The sequence below is a fragment of the Scomber japonicus genome, chromosome 9 (assembly GCF_027409825.1).
Source record: "Scomber japonicus isolate fScoJap1 chromosome 9, fScoJap1.pri, whole genome shotgun sequence".
Classification (NCBI taxonomy): domain Eukaryota; kingdom Metazoa; phylum Chordata; class Actinopteri; order Scombriformes; family Scombridae; genus Scomber; species Scomber japonicus.
The window spans coordinates 8,231,477-8,252,986 of NC_070586.1; the positions used below are offsets into that span (position 1 = coordinate 8,231,477).

The window sequence follows — 21,510 nt, forward strand, 5'->3', positions numbered from 1 at the left end:
GAAGAAAGAAGGAAAGGAGGGAAGAAGGAAGGAAGGAGGGAGGGAGGGAGGGAGGGAGGGAGGGAGGGAGGGAGGAAGGAAGAAGGAAGGAAAGGAGGGAAGGAAAGGGGGGAGGAAGGAAGAGGGAAGGAAAGGAAAGGAAGAAGGAAGAAGGAAGAAGGAAAGAAGGAAGAAAGGAAGAAGGAAGGAAAGGAGGGAGGGAAGGAAGGAAGGAAGGAAGGATGGAAGGAAGGAAGGAGGCAAGGAAGGAAAGGAGGGAGGAAGGAAGGAGGCAAGGAAGGAAAGGAGGAAGGAAGGAAGGGAGGAAAGAAGGAACAAGTCAAAACAGACTGGGTCAATTTGACCCGGGAGGACGACACAAAGGTTAAGGGGCGTAAAAAAAAAAAGACGATTGTTTTTTTTAATCGCTCATTCGCTCGTCATGTTTTCTTTTTATAATCTTTATTTTCATCCTGTGGCCATTTTTTAGAAGGCCCTATGTTCCCCTAAAAATATGTAACTGGCTCACAGACGCAGTGAAAGTGGCTGGAAAATATTCAAATGTGCAGCCAGTGTCTCTCAAAAAGAAAAAAAAAAAAAGAAAAGTATTTTATTATTAAAGCTCGACAGAAACGAAGTGAAATAATTACATCACTGAATGAAGTGTGAACGAGCCTCACACACACCTCAGACATCAAGGTGTCAGTCGGCGGCGGGCGTTTCTCAGCCCTCCTGCCGTGTAAACAACAAAGTGAAGGAGATCTTTTGGGGCCTGCAGTCGGGGGGCAATTAGGCAAAATAGGGCGCGTTGCTGTGATTCAGATTACAGAGTGGCAAATCCCCCCTCTGGGGAAACGGAGGGGCTGGAAACACTGGAGTCAGCATAAAGAGCGGGAGGGGTTGGATGTAGAGCGGGAGGGGTTGGATGTAGAGCGGGAGGGGTTGGATGTAGAGCGGGAGGGGTTGGATGTAGGGCAGGAAACTAACTCGGGTTGTTCATGTTTTTCCCAGCATGAACTAAAAGAGGTGAAAACTGAGACTAAATCTACATTAGACGGATAAATATGAAAACCTTTAATTAGCAGGTATTTTCTTACATTGTAATTAAGTATCAGTAAAGTCACAGCTCTATAAATGCTCTAAATGCTCCAAAAAACTTGCTGCTATAATAACTGCAATAACAATTTTGAGTGTAATATTAAAAGGGGAATTGAGACTAAATCCACATTAGAAGGCTAAATATGAAAACCCTTAATTAAGTTAGTTAGAAAATTAAGTAGTTAAGTTAAGAAGAAAATATACTTTCACCTCTTTGTTTGTATTGTATCAATACAGTTACAGCTCTATAAATGCTCTAAATGCTCCAAAACAATTTTGAGTGTAATATTAAAGGGGAGTCGTGCAAATATTGATGGCAGCCAGTGGAGTGTCTTATGTGTGTGTATTATCTGTTTTACTTAATTTAGTTAGTTTTTTTTTTTCCTCCCCCACTTATTTTTTTTATTGATTTTAAGATTAATACACAGAAACAAACTTTTTCTTCACAAACATGTACACGGAAAAAAAACCCATACCAATAACCAAGAATAAATTAGAAAGAAATATTAATAATAATAAAATAAAATAGAATAATAAAATAAATAAATAAATGAATCAAATAACATTAATAAAATAAATAAAAATAATAAAATAAATAGAAAAAAATAAAGAATAAAGAATAAAAATAATTAATTAAATAAATAAATAAATCAAAATGATATTAATAAAATAAATAATAATAATTAAATAAATAAATAAATAGAAAGAAAAAAGAAAAGTAAAAAGTGAACAGACAACAAAAACAAACTAACACAAAAATCTGACTTCACTAAAGAGACTAATTTTCTTATTGTTCAGGCATTTCAGTGTGGACGGAGATTCTTTAATAACCTAAATATGATAATGAGATAATGAATTCTCACGTGTCTGCAGTGTTTTCAGGTTAAATAAAGTCTAATTAGCAGCAATTAAAAAAAAAATGTAGCATAGATTTAAACTGCTGCCCTTTTCTTTAAGGTAAAGTCATTTCTTTATCTAATAACTGTTTAAAATCGATGTTATAAAAATGTGAAGAAACAAGGACGAGAGCCTCATCTAACAGCTCTGATAGTGAGATTAGTCGACCTCATGAATATTCATATCTGGAGCGGATCCAGGCGGGCAGAAGGTGAGACTGCTGAGAGGAGACCCCCGAAGTCACCTTGACCGTTACACAGCTCAGTATGCGTTAAATGTCCTCACTGTTTTCTCCTTTTATAGAAGAAATTCAAAGAGGAAGAGAGTCTCGGGGGCAACTTTAGTAAAAAGAAAAGAGAAAAGAAAAGGAAAAGGAAAGGGAAGGGGGGAAGGGGGAAGGAGGAGGGGTTCGTTTAAAAAGCCCCCATTTTACACCCAAGACTCATTCTGAGAGCTTCAATGGAAGAGAAGAAGAAACACATTCCTCTCATGTGGTGACGAGAAAAACAATCGTCTCTGTTAACTCTGGTTTGACTCTCGTTTGTCACATGATCATTTTCCAACCGACGTTTTCTCTGAAGTCTACAATCAAGGTTTTTTTTTTTGGGGGGGGGGGGGGGGGGGGTTCTACTCTTTAACATCTTGCTGCTGCTTTTATAGTGATTTTAACCTTCCTGTCGTCAAATTGACCCCGTCTGTTTTGACTGTTCCTTCTTTCCTTCATTCCCTCCTTCATTCCTTCTTTCCTTCCTTCCTTCCTCCCTCCTTATTACCTTCCTTTTTTCCTCGGCCCCTCTTTCTTTCCTTCCTCCCTTCCTCTTTTCCTTTCTCCCTACCTCCTTCATTTCTTCTTTCCTTCCCTCCTTCCTTCTTTCCATCCTTCCTTCATTCCTTCCTCCTTCCGTTCCTTCTTTCCCCGTCTGTTTTGACTGTTCCTTCTTTCCTTCCCTCCTTCCTTCAATCCCTCCTTCTTTCCTTCTTTCCTTCCTTCCTTCCTTCCTTCCTCTCTCCTTCTTTCCTCCCTCCCTTCTTCATTTCTTCTTTTCTTCTTGCTCCCTCCTTCTTTCCTTCTTTCCTTCCTTCCTTCCTTCCTCTCTCCTTCTTTCCTCCCTCCCTTCTTCATTTCTTCTTTTCTTCTTGCGTCCTTCCTCCCTTGCTTCCTTCATCCGTCCCTCCTTTCCTTCCTTCCTCCCTCCTTTCCTTCCTCCCTCCTTTCCTTCCTCCTTTCCTTCCTTGACTTGAGGACAACAGGAGGGTTAACTATATTATTATATTCCTCCTAGCACACTGCACTGCTCACATTTATTGTGTATATGTTTATATTATTTTGTTCTTTTTTTCTATTTTTATGATCAGCTGGACCTGAGCACTGTATTTTATTCTCTTTCATGAATCTAAATGGCTGTAATTACAATAAACATCCTTAAATCTTGAACTTTAAAACAGTATTTAAAGTGGATTCAATACATTATAGTCGAAGAAACCAATAAAAATCTATAATTGTTTTATTTTTTCAATTAAATAGTAAAAATGTTTCCTTTCTTATAGTTTTAAATAAGAGAATAGTGCAAGTGTGTGTGTTGTAATCCAGAATGTAAAGCATTTAAAGCTCATTAAATAACTAACCTGTGTGTAACTGTGCTCATCATTATTATCTGAATCATAAATTTAAGGCTCAAGTAGCTAAAGAGTTTCTCCTCACTGAGGAATCGAACCCTGGTCTCCTGCGTCCGCTACACAGCACTGTGGAGCAGAGCTTTGTGTCCCGAGGCCGAGTCACAGCAGAGTCATGAGGACAGGTGCAGCAGATTAATGTCTAAAAATAGCTGAGAGTCATTCCTCTGTTGGCTTCTTAAAAAAACACATGCTGTATTTTTATTTTTTATTGCATCGTAGAGTTTAAAACATAATAGCTGTAATTTTGATCATCGATTTAATGTTTAACTCATTTTAAATCAACAATATCAAACTCTTTTGGCTCCCAGCTCCTCAAATGAATACTTTCATTATTGAGTAACCAGTTTATAGTTTGATTAATCAATAAATAGTTTGGTCTATTAAACATCAGAATAATGACTAGTAAGAAAGATTGACACAGGCAGCAAATCTTCATATTAAAGAGGCTCGAAAAAAATTCAAATATTTGGCTTTTTTTCTCACTGGGATTAAAAAACTTTGAGATTTGGACAAAACAAGTAATTTAAAAGACTGGTTGTTATCATTGAAATTAATAATATTATTATTATTAATTTAAAAGGCTGGTTATTATAATCATCATTATTATTATTATATTATTATTAATATTGTCATTAATATTATTACTATTATTATTATTGTTATTATTAATTTAAAAGGTGTCACCCTGTTAAAAAGTTTCATATCAAAAATTCAAAAATATAATCAATCGATTATTAAATAATGGAAATTAACATTAGTTTTGGACTACAGATGCAGCCAAGTTTAGTTTTACATCCATAAGAACACTTTATTGTTTTAATTATTAGATAAAAACCTCTAATTTAAAATATTAATAGCCAACAAAAAACCCAACTCTTTCTCACTCTCAGTTTCTCTCATGTATATGTTGTTGTGTTTAAATCAGGAAAACTTTAACATCTCTGTAAATAAACAGATAAATGCATTTCTAACTATACTTTCGCAAATTGCTAAAACATTCTGCATGAAAATGAGAAAAGTTCGTGATGGTTTTGCCACTAGTGGGCGCTCTCAGTGTGGACTGAAGGAAGGTGAGTAAAAATGAAGAGGAGGAAAAAGGATGAAGGTGAGGGGAAAAAAAGTGGCAGAGCGCTGTAGCTACCTCTTCCTGGCGAGCGCTGGCGTGCCCCACGGCGAGGGCAGCGAGGTCTCATGAGTCAGGCAGGGGGGCACCTGCTCCGCACGACTGCATGACGGCACACACACACACGCACGCACACGCACACACGCCCAAATACAGAAAGACACATTCAAATACACACACACCGAAAAAGAAGAAGACACCCAAATACAGAGACACACACACACACACATACAGACACACACAGACATACACACACACATGCACATACAGACACACACACACACACACACACACACACACACAAATGCCAAAAAAGAAAGTGCAGACACAGATGTGGGTTGAACATGCGTAAAAAAAACCCCATAAAAGCGTAGGTTTACACACACACACACACACACATACACGCACACACACACACATACACGCACACACACAGTCGTGCAGATGGACCCGATCGAGGATGAACAGCCAGACAGCGCCAGAGGGTTAAGAGGAAGAAAAAAGAGAGAGAAAGAGAGAGAGAGAGAGAGAGAAAGAAGGAAAAGAAGCTGTTAGTGTAAAAGCAGACAGGAAACAGAAAACAGAGCTACAGCTGGAGCTTCATGCACGACGCCAGCTAGTACTGTAACATTTAGTGTCGTCACGGCGACCGGAGATTTAAAAGTTTTAATAGAGCTGACAAAGGCCAAACTGGCTTTTAACTCTATGGGAGTTTAATAACTATTATAGGAAACTGAATTTTCTTTTTCTTTTTTTTATTGGGACCTCTAGATGAAGAAGAAGAAGAAGAAGAAGAAGAAGAAGAAGATTCATTATTCTGCAGTGATCAACAAGTCTAATCATCTTCAACTCAATCCCATTTAGGAGTTTAAAGTTGGAAACTTTCCATGGGAATTAACGGGAATAAACTGGAATTTTACAAAATTGACATGTTAACCTATAAAAACTAAACATCTTGTAGCATCACCGTGGTTACAACAAGCAGATTTAATGTAAAGTAGAGTGTACAGTTGAATACCTCTCATTATTATTCCTCCATCACATAACACATTACTTCCTGCAGGGCTTCACCGCCTTCATGCACTGTGCACTCCTCCGTCACATGCACACTTTATTTATACAACCCCAAACTATTACTATTATTAGTTTTGATGATAATAGTGGGGTAAATATATTTGATCTATGTTATTAAAGTTCAACGTGCAAATGTTTGACTGATTTATTTGTCACTGGAACTTAAATCAATTTGTTTATTGCACAAAAAAACATTAATATTGAGTAAAATAAATATATTCCCATTCAAAATGTAATATTATTCATTTAATTGTATTAGCTTGCTTATGAAAAAATTAATACAGTTGATACAGTTTGCATAAATTACCCCAAATGTCCAATTAATTTCTATTTATTCCCATTAATTCCTGTTTATTCCCATAAATTCCCATAATTCCCATGGAAAGTTTCCCATTCAAAATGTAATATTATTCATTTAATTGTATTAGCTTGCTTATGACAAATGCATACAGTTGTAAATCACCCCAAATTTCCAGTTAATTCCTGTTAATTCCCATATATTCCCATAATTCCCATGGAAAGTTTCCCTTGAAATTTTCCCTCCCTTTTGCAACCCTAATTCCACTTCAATACCCTGTTCCTCCTGCAGTCAACACTTTCTCCGTGTCATGTTCTTCGCAGCACTACGCTGGTGTTAAATCTGTGACTCTGGCGTCATGACAACGGCAGGCAGCAGCAGGCTGTGCAGCTGACTCACAGGCAAAATGAGCCTCCTGATTAAAATGTCCTTTTTTTTTTTTTTTTTTTTAGTTTGAGAGCGACTAAGCTGCAGCAGATGAGGACAACACATGGCTGAGGAGGAATGAACGCAGCTGTGGACCTGCTGCAACACTCTGACAAGCATCTGACTCAATGAATGGGGCTTTAATTTGGACATAAAGCCTCCAAAATAAACATTTTCCAGTTCCCTGGTTTAATAGTTTAATAATTAATTAAGAATTCATAATAGTTTTCCCCCAATTAACTTTAACGGTTAACCCTAACATACTGTTCAGGGGTTTAATTTAAAAGAAGAAAAAAACACTTTAAAAAAATGTTAATTTAGCTAGAAAATTGATTACTTATACTAATGTGACCCAGAATATACAAAAATGGAAATAATTCAACATTTTTGTGTAGATGATATGAGTGTTTGATCCATATTTATCCAAAAAAAAAATCAAAAATAACCTTAAAAAATACTGTTTATTCACATTTAATGTAATTAATTGGAATTATGTAACGTTGGACCAATATATGTGATTGTAAATGGGTTTTTTTTTTTGCATCAATAAAATATTTTTCCCCAATTAACTTTAACGGTTAACCCTTACATACTGTTCAGGGGTTTAATTTGACCCATTGTGAGCCAGAATACACAAAAATGGAAATAATTCAACATTTTTGTGCAAGCTGATATGCATTTTTATTGAGAATTTAACTCATATTTATCCCAAAAAATAATCAAAACCCTTAAAAAACTCCTTAAAAAATACTGTTTATTCACATTTAATGTAATTAATTGGAATTATATAATATGTTATCAATATTTAATGTGACTGTGATGTTTTTTCTCCATGAATAAAAAGCATATAATCTCTCTGCTCTATCATGTATAGAGATATAAGGAGGATATTGTGAAATGCCAGATTATGAGCAGTATGTAAGGGTTAAATACGTCTTTATAAATGTGCACAGTAGCTGCAAATGATGTTTGTATAAGACATACTTAGTTAACTTTGCACCATAAATAATTGATCATAATATGAAACAAAAATAATAAGAAGTTAAATAAATAATTCCTGTAAAACAACACAGACTGTCCGCTCACTTTCCTCCAGTGTGTTTTAAGTTAGTTTAAGATAAAACAGGTTTTTAGGTCACTTGGAAAAACTTGTGTTTGTGCAGCAGAGGAGTTGTTTTTTTTATTTTTTTTAAAGCTAAAACTCCCCTCCTTATATTCAATAAATTGGATCCTGAATCTTGAATTCATTTAAAAATCAAAAGAAACATCAGAGTCCGCAGCATCTTAGAAGATTCAAGTAAAAAATGAAGAGTTTCGTGATCGTCTGCAGGAACATGTGGCGGCTCAATAACCTGCCAAGTCAACTGCATCTGGACACATCTGGACACATCTGGCCCAATTTGCACAATATTCATATCACTAACAGACTCTAAACTCCAGCGTGCATGTGATATATTTATATATTTATATATTTATATATTTATAGATGCTGGCTATCATCAGAGGAGAGATAACTCCTTCAGACAAAGAGGCAGCTGTATGTGTTTATAGGTCTTAATATGAAAGACTGCAGCTCCGTCAAATGATATTTAACCCTCCTGTTGTCCTTGAGTCAAGGAAGGAAGGGAGGAAGAAGGAAGAAAGGGAGGAAGGGAGGGAGGGAGGGAAGGAGGGAGGGAGGAAGGAAGGAAGGAAGGAAGGAAGGAAGGAAGGAAGGAAGGAAGGAAGGAAGGAAGGAAGGAAGGAAGAAAGAGAGGAAGGGAGGGAGGAAGGAAAGAAGAAAGGGAGGAAGGGAGGGAGGAAGGAAGGAAGGATGGGAGGGAGGGAAGGGAGGACGGAAGGAAAGAACAAAGGGAGAAAGGAAGGAGGGAAAGTAGGAGGGAAGGAAAGAAGGAAGGGAGGAAGGAAGTAAAGGAAGGGAGGGAGGGAGGAAGGAAGCAAGGAATTAAACGAGGGAGGAAGGAAGGAAGAAAGAAGGGAAGAAGGAAGAAAGGAAGGAAGTAAAGAAGGAAGGGAGTAAGGAAGGAAGGAAGGAAGGAAGGGCGGATGGAAGGCAGGAATGGAGGAAGGGAGGAAGGAAGGAAAGAACAAAGGGAGGAAGGAAGGAAGGAAAGAGAGAAGGAGGGAGGGAGGAAGGACAGACGGGGTCAATTTGACCCGGGAGGACGACAGGAAGGTTAATGAGACGTTTCATGATGTGATTCATATTCAGACACTAAGAGGTCACGTGGGGTCGGACCTTCATCTTTGTGTGCTTGATGTTTATCTACTATATTACGCAGTTTTATAGACATGCGTTGTAGAGCAGAATTTAAAGACTGAGCATTACAAAAAACAAATCACTATTAATCACTTCAAACACTTCAATCATCAAAATGCCCGTATGTGTGACCCACTGACCTGTCGAAGGAGTCCGTGGCCATCTTATAAAGGTAGATGAAGAGCTTGCTGCAGTGTTTGAGCGTGGGACAGACGCTCTCTCCTGCACAGCCTCCGGGAGCCGCTTCGTCTTCCAGCAGCCTCTGGAAAGGCTGAGAGTTGGAGGGGAACACGGACGTAGCACCGAGCTTCTTAGTGTCGGAGAAACACCCAAGCAGCCTGGACAGAGAGAGAGAGAGAGAAAGAGAGAGACATGAGATGAAGAGAGTTTGGTTTATAAAGAAGATGAATAGATCTCAATACTTTCTTTGCACGTGAATATAATGAAAAACAGGAAGCACAACAGGAAGTTTAGAGGTTCTTCATGCTCCGTTCTGCTTTTATGCAACATTACTTCAGCGGTAAATTACTACTAAACAAAGCTAGATGCACTCTGGGAACACAACATTAAATCTGCAAGGGGTTTAGACCAGGCAGGGAGCTCTGGTCCTCTGAAATGAAGCCAAGACGGAAGTAACTGAGAGCTGCATTCTATCAAAAGGCCACCAGGGGGCGACCATCTCTATACAAGTCAATGGAGAATTCACCAACTTCTCACTTGATTTCTAACCTCCGTAAACGTTTTCAAAATGTGTTTATGGTCTCAATCGCTAGTTTAAAGCCTTCTTCAATGCAGTATGATGTTCATTTGGGACATTTTGGCCTCCCTGATTTTATATGTGACGATAAAGCAGGGTATGTATTAGGGCGTGGCTACGTCCTGATTGACAGGTTGATTGACCAATGTCCTCGAGATCCAGCCCTCGCAACCATAGCAACCTCCCCGCTCCGCCCATGACCCCGCCTCATGCCCATATAAGTAGAATCCGTGTTTTTATTTTTCCCAGCATGCACCTGAAATTTTCAAGATGGCACTGCCTAGATTCGAAACTATTGGCTTCCGAGCAGCAGTCCACAAACCAATGGGTGACGTCACAGATGTTACGTCCATTTATTCTATACAGTCTATGGTTTTAACAGAAAAATAACCACTAACTCGATCTCAACTTGTTTTTGAGCTTTCAGTCATATCTTCTGAGCTTCATCCTTGGATAGAAGTTGGTTAAGAGATGGTAAAGTTGTAATCATGGCACCAAAAGTATTCGACTTTACTCAAATGATAAAATTGATCTCCATAAGACCGAGAGATGTGGCTGAAAGCTTCAGAAGAAATCAAGTAAATGAACGTTAAGTTAAGAATTGATTTACTAAACTATTATTACTGAGGTGAGAATAACTCTCAACCTTTAAGCTAAATGGCTGTGAAAAATGTGCCAAATGTATTAAGAAATATTTAAAGGAGTTGTCTTGTAAACAAATGAAAGTTATATTTATATTCATGTATATTTATAAAAACTGATCAGGTGCATCCTTGTGATCTACAAACTGATTTTTAAGTATTTTAAATCCTGTAATTCTTAAATCCAAATTTACTGACATGCAGTTTTTTATACTTCCTGCCTCTGTTGGTGCATTTCTACGTTTCTCTGCTCCATAGTGTTAGGAGATAGAAAAATGTCCTGAGGGAATCTTTACATAAGTAAACTTTAAGGGTATCCTGTTGAGCATTATCTTTAAGAGTGGGTTCCTGTTTAGTTTGTATCACATGAGAATCACGCTGAGTTCACGTTGGAGTCATGATGTACAGTCCTGCTAATGCTGGTAGCAGCAACGTGCAGAAAAAAAGGCAAAGAGGTAAAAAACTGCTAACAAGTAAACAAGTGTGTAAAGAATAGAGGATTATAATTCAACATCTGCTCTGCAAATGTTTTACAAGGATGTTAATTATGCAAACAATGCATTCAGTGAGAAACGTTGGAACAAACTCCACAGAGTTCCTTTAAGTCAATTCTCTTTAAGGAGAATTTAATTAAAATTAAACTGAGCTGTAAAACCAAACCGTCACCAGATAAAATCTTATCAGAGTTCTCATTAATCATTTAAAGCCTCTTTAACCCTCCTGTTGTCCTCGAGTCAAGGAAGGAAGGGAGGAAGAAGGAAGGAAGGAAGAAGGGAAGGAAGGAAGGGAGAAAGAAGGACGGAAGGGAGGAAGAAGGAAGGAAGGAAGGAAGAAGGGAAGGAAGGAAGGGAGGAAGAAGGAAGGAAGGAAAGGAGGAAGGAGGAAGGAGGAAGGAGGGAAGGAAGGGAGGAAGGAAGGAAGGAAGGAAATAAGGAAGGAAAGAAGGACAGAGTAAAGAAGGAAGGGAGGAAGGTAGGGGGGAGGAAAGAAAGAGAGAAGGAGGGAGGAATAAAGGACAGAAGGAAGGAAGGAAGAAAGGGGGATGGAGGAAGGAAAGAAGGAAGAAAGGAAGAAAGGAGGAAAGAGAGAGAGAAGGAGGAAGGAAGGAAGGAGGAAGGAAGGAAAGGAGGAAGGAATCCAGGGAAGGAAATCTCTATTTAGAAGCAAATGAAAAAATCGGAGGCATCCAGAGGAGGAAGCAAAGCGCTGATTCAGACGGAATTCACAAATTACAGATGATCTTTAACTCCAGGTGAAACTAGCGCTGGCTAAACATGGCCGCCGTCCTCACCTCACAGCGTCCGCCAGCTTCTCGTACTGGATCTCTGTGCGGAAGAAGTGTGAGTTGGCGGGTTCGTAGCGCATGGCGGCGGTGAGCGTGCAGAAGACGGTGAGCAGGAGTTCAAACACTTGGTTCTGGTTGACGCGTTCCCAGCCGTGACGAGGCGGTTGGCATAGCGACCGCTCCATGGCAACCAGCAGAGAGGTGACGTAGACGAAACCGCCAACCTTACGGAAAACCGTCCGGGTGCGATGACTCTCACGTAACACCGCCAACAAGGCCTGAAGAAGAAGAAAGAGAGAGATAGTGAGAGTTTCATCAAGATTTTAAGGGTTAAATAATAATAAGCTGATTAAAAGGAAATAACACAAATATGAAATGTATTACCAACATGATGTATTTAATGAAGAGACTGTACTCCACTGTTCATGTCTTGCCACTTTAATTTAATTTTCCGCCCCGCCTTTTTTATTTATTTATTTATTTATTTTTTATTTATTCTATTTTATTTTGTTTTTTATTATTATTATTTATTTATTTTATTTTATTATTTTGTATTTATTTTATTTTATTATTATTTATTTTATTTATTTTTTTTATTTATTATTATTTTTTATTTTTTTTTCATTCTATTTATTTTTTCATTTATATGTTTATTTTTTTATTAATTAATTACCTTGTTTTTAATTATTTTTTTATTTATTCTATTTTATTTTGTTTTTTTATTATTATTTTTTATTTATTTTATTTTATTTTATTATTATTTTTTATTTATTTTTCATTTAATTTATTTTTCATTTTATTTATTTTTTTATTAATTAATTACCTTGTTTTTAATTTATTGTACTTAACTCTTTACCACTCTTATAATTATCCACCTTTTTTTGTTTTATTTTATTTCACTCATTTCACCCTTAAGATGAATAAAAGTGTCTTAATAATCTGTTTGGCCCTGTTTTGGCCCACGGACCACATGTTGCCAACCGCTGCTTCTCCATTCTCCGTCTCACTTTCCTCTGTGTCACTTTTAGCTCCACTTTATTTCACAAACTTATTTAACCGTTCATCTATTCAACCCACATTTGGAGTTTTCGCACCATTCGGTTCCCGTCGCCTCATTCAGTCACGTCTCTATTCATCAACTGCTTTTCCCTCCTTTCATTCTTCTCCTGCGCTCAGACAGATTTATGGGACCCTCAGGGTTTCTTTTCTCGCTCCGCACCGACTGAATTTATTCCTCTAGATTTCTCCCAAAGTTTTATGGTTCACATGTACAAAGCAACCTATCATAAAACATGAAACTGTAACCTAGATATGAGTTTAAGGGGAAACCTAAAAACAGCATGGGAGCCTCTAACGGTTGTCACAGGCGACGGCTTTCATTAACGAATAAAAACATAATAATAATCATAAAAGTGGGGAAAATGTCAGATGAGGGTTTTGAATGATGCAGCTGAAGTGTGATGAGACACATTCGGGGAAAACATTCATCTATTTCAATACTAGTGGTGAATGAATGCTTCTTAACAGTCCAAAAAACTCAGTATGTTACCATGGTGACGGAACTTCTCACAGTTAATAACATGGACAGTCTGTCAAACTGCACTTTTCAATGTTCACTATTACACAATATCAGATGTTTTATGTATGTAGTTCAACATTTTAAAGGATTATTTCACCCAAAACAGACAACAAACACCTCTAGTGGTATTATAATTTTCCCCCCCTCTATTTTTACATATTCTGGGTTTTTGAATCTTATTTTATTTAGACAAGGTTTTAGCTAAATTCCCATTTCCACCCGTAGTGCCTGGGCAGGTATGTGGAAATATAAATTAATGACAGAATTCAATGTAAACAGAGTACAAAGCACCAGGTCATAAAATTTTACAGACATATAATAATCATGATAATTCACAAATGTGTGCAAAGTTGCAGCACCAGGACAGTCATTCCCACAGTCTAAAACCAATTTGAGTGCAGCAGCATTATTTAAAAGAGTATATTATATTTGGTTAGTATGTAACAGTGGTGCCTCTTCACTAAAATGTCAGGACAGTCTGTAAGTTTGCACCAGTTTGTAAAAAACCATGTTGACAGACCTCTGTTAGAGCAGAATAAACCTCTAATGGAAACTACTCTGAGGTCTGTTTCTTATCCAGACAAACAGAAATGTTGCTTCTGTAATAAAACATGTTGCTGTGATGAGTTTCTGATGGTTCCTGTTATTATTTAAGTGTTTAGTTCACCAAATAAAACTCTACTGAAGGGGTCAAAGAGAAACAATGCTTCACTGTAATTTGGGTGAACTGAACCTTTAAAGATGCTCAAATACAATAAATGACTAATCTCTGACATATGACAGTATTAAAATTTACATACTATCAGTGACTCTGCCATACTGTCAGTACCGAAGCTCTTACTTTATCATCTCTGGATGTATTTTGGCTATTGACGGCAGTTTGTAAATCAACGATTAGGACTGTTTCATGGCAACATGAACTCAAGCAGGAGTGAGCTTTGAGTGAAAGCAGATCACATCCTGAAAAGTTGAGCTGAACTCGAACCTTTTTAAAGCAAAAGAAAACACAGAAGATGGAAAATGATCTGATGCAGAACTAGAGGAGATTAACTTAAATTTAATTTCTACATCAATTAAATGATTTATGAAGTGTTTAATTTGTTGGATTAGACCAGATCTACTTTACTAGCTTCTACCTCAGCTTTCAGAGTTTTACGCTTTGGATAAATCTTCACCTACACCTAAAAATTAAATCATGAAATAAGTGATTATTATTTCGTCTTCACCTCCAGCAGAAATATATAAAAACTTTCATCTGTAGTGAGTCAAGCTGCTGGAGGGAGAGAGCGAGTAAAAAGAGAAGTAAAAAGTGTCCGCTGAGCAAGCTGTTTCCTGCTGCATTAAAATACTGCCAGAATCAGCACTCACAGTTTTTTAACACCAATCACAGGAAGTCTTCTACATCCTGTTCCTGTCCTGTCCGAGCTGGGAAACTACCAGCAGCCTCAGACTGTGTGCTGTTACATGTTCGGACTTTTTGGGGAGGGGGGTGAGTTAGCTTTAGCAGCCATGTGGAGGCTTTTAAAAGAGTTGGATTGCCCCATCCTAAACTTAAAGAGTTGTCAGTTATTACGCTACATTCAAGTGCACCCAGATAATGTGGGACAAAACATAATGGATATCAATGGGACAATGTGTGTGTTTCTATGGCACCTTATATAATAATCCTTCTTAACCTTTGTGTTGTCGTCCTCCTGGGTCAAATTAACCCTGTCTGTTTTGACTGTTCCTTCCTCCTTTCCTTCCTTCCTTTCCTTCCTTCTTCCTTCCTTCCTCCCTCCCTTCCTTCCCTCCCTCCTTCCTCCCTCCCTCCCTCCCTCCTTTCCTTCCTTCTTCCTTCCTTCCTCCCTCCCTTCCTTCCCTCCCTCCTTCCTCCCTTCCTTCTTCCTTCCTTCCTTCCTTCCTCCCTCCTTTCCCTCCTTTCCTTTCTTCTTCCTTTCCTCCCTCCCTCCTTTCCTTCCTTCTTCCTTCCTTCCTCCCTCCCTTCCTTCCCTCCCTCCTTCCTCCCTCCCTCCCTCCTTTCCTTCCTTCTTCCTTCCTTCCTTCCTCCCTCCCTTCCTTCCCTCCCTCCTTCCTCCCTTCCTTCTTCCTTCCTTCCTTCCTTCCTTCATTCCCTCCCTCCCTCCTTCCTCCCTTCCTTCTTCATTCCCTCCTTCCTTCCTTCCTTCCTTCCTTCCTTGTTGAGGACAACAGGAGGGTTAAAGTCAAAGGTATTTCATTCCTGTTGAGTTAACGGTGGGGATTTTGGAGTATTTTTTCTTTCATGCATGAGATACTTATGATACCATCTTGTCTGGCTGTGCATGTTTACTTCGAAGGCACCCTTTATAGGCTGTCCATTAGAGCAATTCTCATTTATACTATTCAATAAACAAGGATTGCCCCATCCTGAGAGGTTAAATACACACATTCAAAAAAAGGCTAATCAGATTAGTTTCCAGATCTATTTGTGTGTCTATAATGTTTTACTGTCAATGGATCAAAACCCTGAAAATGAGCGAAGAAAAACTGGATTTGATATATCTTCAAGTTCTTAGCAGCCCTTTGGTTTCTTGTTTTTTTTTCTTTTTTAGTGTGATCATTAAAATCCCTGATTAGCGAAATTGGAGCAAAATGCTGACGGGTTAATCCAAGCGCAGCCTTCAGAAAGCGTGAGAATTACCTCGTCTGAAGCTGCAGAGTTTGGAAATGCAATTATGCTCCGAAAAAAAAAGAAAAGAAAACGAGCCTCCATTCTCTCCTCCTCTGTGTGTGTGTGTGTGTGTGTGTGTGTGTGTGTGTGTGTGTAAATGACTTTATGTGAACCTTACACTTGCTGCCCCCAGTTTGAGGCAATTACTGTTATGCAGGCCTTCAAATGCATATTGATTTTTCTTTAAATTACACACTTAACTTTCCTCCACATCCTCACTTTCAAAGCTGGTCTTAGCTACACTATCACTACTGTGTTTTTCAAGTTGTAAGTTTGAGATAGATCAGTGTGTGTGTGTGTGTGTGTGTGTGTGTGTGTGTGTGTGTGTGTGTGTGTGTCGTTACCCGCAGTATGTCGGTCTTCAGCTGGAGCTCGCTGGACGGTGCAGAGTGCATGAGGCCCAGCAGAGTTCCCATGTCGTCGTCTCCGCTGGGCGACAGGACGAGCTGCTGGATGATGAGCAGAGCGTGTTCCCGACACTGACGGTACTTCACGATGTTGTGAACGCAACGAGCGCCGCCAAACTCTCTGAAGAGGGCTGGAAGACGGAGAGGAGAAAGGAGGGAAAAGCAGAAGTAGAGTCTTTTTAATGCTTTTATTTCAATTTACAATTTCATGACCATTTTAACCCTCCTGTTATCCTTGAGTCAAGGAAGGAAGTTAGGAAGGGAGCAAGAAGGAATGAAAAGAGGGAGGGAAGGAAGGAAAGAGAGAAGGAGGTAGGGAGGGAGGAAAGGGAGGAAGGAAGGAAAGAAAGAAGGAGGGAGGGAGGGAAGGAAAGAAGGAAGGAAAGGAAGGAAGGAAGGAAGGAACAGAAGAAGCTAAAATGCATAACTGGAATATATTTGCTGATGGACTGAACTTTTAAAATCTTCTAATTTTGGTGACAAACTGAATTTCTTTCTACTCTTGCATCCTCTCCCTCTCTTTCTAGGTGAGTCTCTTTAGTAATGCTGCCACCCGAGAGTGTCGAGCATAAAATGTAAATGTAATCAATGTGTCATGCTGGAGTGCTACAAAAATATCCCACACACACATCATCATCGTGTTTTTCTGACGAAAGCAAGACCAGTCATCGCCAAGGTCGAAAGAGATCTCTGAGCTGTCGGTGTGCAGCTTTGTTGGTAATCTTTGTGACTCATCACATTTCTACAGCTGACTGAGACACACACACACACACACACACACACACAAACAGAGAGTGTGAGAGGCTGCATGCAAGGACTTGATGAAAATGATAATTAAAGCCTCAAAGAACAATCTGTGCATCATCAGTTGTAATGGCAACAGGTTTGTTCCTGCAGAGCATAAAACAAGCTGCAGCTGCACTGGAACGTCATATAAAGTAAATGTCCAGTTCATTAAAGTCAGTGTAAAGTAAGAATAAATATGTGTTCTGAGTTTGACATACCACAGAAAAGTGTGTTGTTAACCACCCTGCCAAATTTGAATGATTAAAGAAATTGCAAAATCTATGAAATTAGGCTTAAACATCAGCCTCTTTCTCTGCTCCCAAACACTGAAACCCCGCCCCCTACCAAGTGTCACCTGTCAATCAAAGTCACCACCTCAACCAGAAACATGGACGCTATGTCTGAGAGCTTTCTGCTGCTAACTCAGCTGCTAGCTCGGCGGCTAACTCAGCGGCTAGCTCGACAACTAACTAAGCAGCTAGCCCGGCGGCTAACTAAGCAGCTAGCTCGGCAGCTAACTCGGCTAACTGGCTAACTGTAGACTGTAGTAATAGTAGTGTTAGATGTAGTAACAATAACTGGCCACTAGGCAGGTTAACCACTTGTATAGTAGAGGAGGGACCAAGGGCACGCCACTACGTCATGGAGTAGCCATTTTTTGCAGGCTCAGAAAATCAGGAAAAAATGAGAGAGTGAGAAACAGTTTAAGGCTCTATCTCCACAATTCAGTACTGCATAGACGTAAATCAATGAATTGACTTTACACAGACTTTAATGAACTCAATGCGCTTAACTGGCACAGAACATTTTGGCTCATCCAACCTTACAAAGACGAGGGAACACCCTGCTCTTGATTGAATTAAGACTTCGAGACAGTTATGACAGTATAAGCGTGTCCTAAAGATAAAACGTTAATTATGAAGTGACATGAAGTCCTGTATTAATCTATAATGAGTCTCGTTCCTCTCCTCGACTGTATGTGTGCTTTACCTGCGTTAGTGTTGGTGGTGTTGGAGCCCTGCAGGAGAACCGTCAGCGTCTCCATCACCAGCCAGGCCAGCTGCTTCTGCTCCTCTGCTACGGTGCTGTTTTTACAGTCAGCTGAGCACACAGAGAGAAGAAAGGAGAAGGAGAGAGAGAGAGAGAGAGAGAGAGAGAGAGAGAGAGAGAGAGAGAGAGAGAGAGAGAGAGAGAGAGAGAGAGAGAGAGAGAGAGAGAGAGAGAGAGAGAGTTAGATTTACAAAGCAGCAGATTGCATTCAGTTTAAACATAATACTCTGATATTAACCCTCCTGTTGTCCTCAGGTCAAGGAAGGAAGGAAAGAAGGGAGGAAAGAAGGAATGAAAGGAGTAAGGAGGGAGGGAGGAAAGGATTTAGGAGGGAGGGATGAAGGATGTAAGGAGAGAAGGAAGGGAGGAAAGGAGTAAGGAAGGAAGGAAGGAAGGAAGGAAGGAAAGGAGTAAGGAGGGAGGGAGGATAGGAGGAAGGAAAGGATTTAGGAGGGAGGAAGGAAGGAAGTAAAGAGGAAAAAACATAATTTAATAAATAAAAAATGATAAAAACTTCACTAAAATCACCTCACATGTCAAACTTTATTTCACTTTATTGAACCAAAGCTAACGCTAACCCACCTTGGTCGTTATTGTGCGACTGCTGCGACGTCGGTTCTTTCAGCAGGGCAGCGTACTTGTGCAGCAGGTTAACCAGAACCTCCAGCAGGCCGACCTCCCGCAGCACGTCGCTGAACACCGGGTCGTGCCTGGACAGCTTCAGCAGCGTCCGGACGGCCGTGATGCTGCAGGCGTGCGACGTGCTCGACTTGAGCAGCACGCTGACGCTGAACAGCTCCTTGCACGGCACGTAGTTGAGGCTGAAGACGACGAACTCCAACAGCTCGAAGTACTTGGTCTGGGATTCGGGGAGTTTGGCCACTCGCTCGGCGAACTGCGAAAGGGTGTGTTGATACTCCAGGATGAAATAGTTGGCTGGCTCGGCAGCGTAGATGTTTCCAATGGCGTCGAGCAGCATGCTAGCCAGGCGGTTGGTTTTAGCCCGAAGGAAGGCGTTCTGGAGCACGGAGAAGGCCTGGACGTTACGCACCGTGTGGCCTGCAGGAGATACGAAGATACGAAACACAAGAAGAAGAAAAATAAGTGATGAGAATAAATAATGAGCACACGAATATAAGCTAGGGATGCTCCGATCGATCGACCCTAAACAGGTTGATCGATGGGCTCTCAAAGTGCAGATCAGAAAAGCTGATCGCATATAAATTTATATATGTATATATATATATATATATATATATATATATATATATATATATATATATATATATATATATATTTTTTTACCCAAGACTGTTTTTCCGCTCTCATGAATGAGGCTGGCAGCAACTGCATGTTCCTTTTTGTTTAAAATGATTTTGAAGCCTTTTTTGCATCACTTGGGGAGTAAGGCAAGTAAATTAAATGGACTGTACTTATATAGCGCCTTTCTACCACGCAGGGTGCCAACCTGCTCATCAGGGGGAAGTTCACCATTCATTCTCATTCATACACCGTTGGCGCAGCAACAGGAGCAATTTGGGGTTAAGTGTCTTGCCCAAGGACACATCGACATGTGGACTGGAGGTGCCAGGAATCGAACCGCCAATCTTCCAATTGGTGGACGACTGCTCTGCCTCCTGAGCCACAGCCGCCCCTTTTTTTAAGTAAATTGTATTTATTTTTATTTTATTTCATCTATTGCTCTTGACAGGGCATGTAATGTTTACACAAATAAAAAGTTGATTGTGATACATAAAGATCTTGATTGTATTTATTATTTATTTTAGTATAAATGGTTTTACCAATGTAAGTGGTGCACAAGGCTACATTGTAAATACAGGACATTGAGGATTATCATTATTATTATTATTATTCTCCCCATCCATTCTGTGATCGGTAGATTTATGATTCCTGTGATCGGTGATCAGCCCCCCAAAAATGCTGATCGGAGCATCTCTAATATAAACGGATGCTTAAATATTCAATTGGGCCTGACCGACTCAGCAGGAGAAAGTCTGCTCTGCTAAATATGCAAATCATTAAAATGCTTAAGTGTAAAAACACAGAAGGATGAACAGCGCCGACAGTAACACACTAACATATGGAGGCTAATGACGCATGTACGTTTCCACAGACTTTCAGGACTTACATCCGACTCCTCTGGCCTTAATCCAACATTACAAAAACCTATTTTTCTTGGTCTTGAAACCTCCCTGGTTAAAAACTAAAAAGGCAGATATCTGAAACCACTCCTCGCTTTACATAAGAAAAGTGTCTCAAAGGGGCACGAAACCTAAAGACCCCTCTGGAAGAAAAATGAGAAAGGTTGATCTCATACAAGCTCTCGGGTTCGTTGACAGCTTTTGTATGATATTGAATGCAGTATTCGGTGAACTGAAACCAAAACCAGGTTATGTCATCGAACTGGGAAAGAAAAGCCGATCCAATTTACTTTGAATGGGCAGCGAGAGGAGATGCGACATAAATCAGTCCTTAAGAGAAAGATTTTAAACATCTTTGTTGGACAGACAACAAACAAAGATTGAGCTTCCTTTTCTGACTAAATTAATCATGGCTGACTAATTCATTCTCAAAACCTTTAAACTGTTTTGTGTTTTTTTATCTGGAAGCATTTAATTCATGATGATCATTGAGACTTAGATTCAACAGCAATACTGTAAGGCTATAGTTAAACACAGTGGTGCTTGGAGCTAAATGCTAACATGCTAAATGCTAACATGCTGTGATTATATTGTATTTTAATAACTGTGCAGCAGTTTGGTTCAACTGAGGTTGTTTTTAAATGTGCTTTATAAATAATCTTGACATGCTAACATAGACTATGCAGATGTTATAAGCAGGTATTTATAATGTTTGCCAAGTTCAACACTTTAGTTTAGCATTTTAGCATGCTAACATTAGCTAATTAGCACAAATAACAAAGTAGAGGCCCATTCAAATATCATCTGTTTTGCAGGTATTTGGTCAAAAAAGGAAAGTGTTGGAGAAACTGAAATTTTGACCTGATTTAGAATAGATTAGATTAAGAATAAAAGTATAATTTCCATTATTGCATTTAATCGTGCAGGGAAAATGAATGTCTGTACTAAGGGTCAAAGCAGTTCTTCAATAGTTGTCCAGATATTTCACTAAAAGTAAGAATGTCACCCAGCTTGTTTCAGTAGAGGAAAACTCAAGGGATCACCAAAGTTAGCGTTAGTTATCTTCTGGGGACCATGAATGTCTTCCATCCATGCAGCAGTTGCAAAAATAAAATATTCTCGTCTACACATAAAAAGGTCCAGACTGAAGACCAAGTTGTAAAAATGAGCTCTGACATTGTTAAAGATCCTGACAATAATTAACTTTTTGTTTGCATAGAAAAAAATGTGTCTCTTAATATTTCACATCTGATTGTACTGTATTACTCAGCAGTCAATAAGTCTGGTCTAGTCTAGACATAACAAGGTTTCTTATCTTT

General features: G+C 39.2%; 1 protein-coding gene across 1 annotated transcript in view; it reads right to left on the minus strand.

Annotated features, from left to right (window-relative positions):
- Positions 1–21,510, minus strand: part of wdfy3 (WD repeat and FYVE domain containing 3) — a 136,428-nt gene that overhangs the window by 84,684 nt on the left and 30,234 nt on the right. The window contains 6 exon segments of the mRNA XM_053324968.1: positions 4,793–4,876; positions 8,973–9,170; positions 11,522–11,793; positions 16,131–16,324; positions 17,970–18,080; positions 18,612–19,088. Coding sequence (XP_053180943.1) covers positions 4,793–4,876; positions 8,973–9,170; positions 11,522–11,793; positions 16,131–16,324; positions 17,970–18,080; positions 18,612–19,088 — 1,336 coding nt within the window.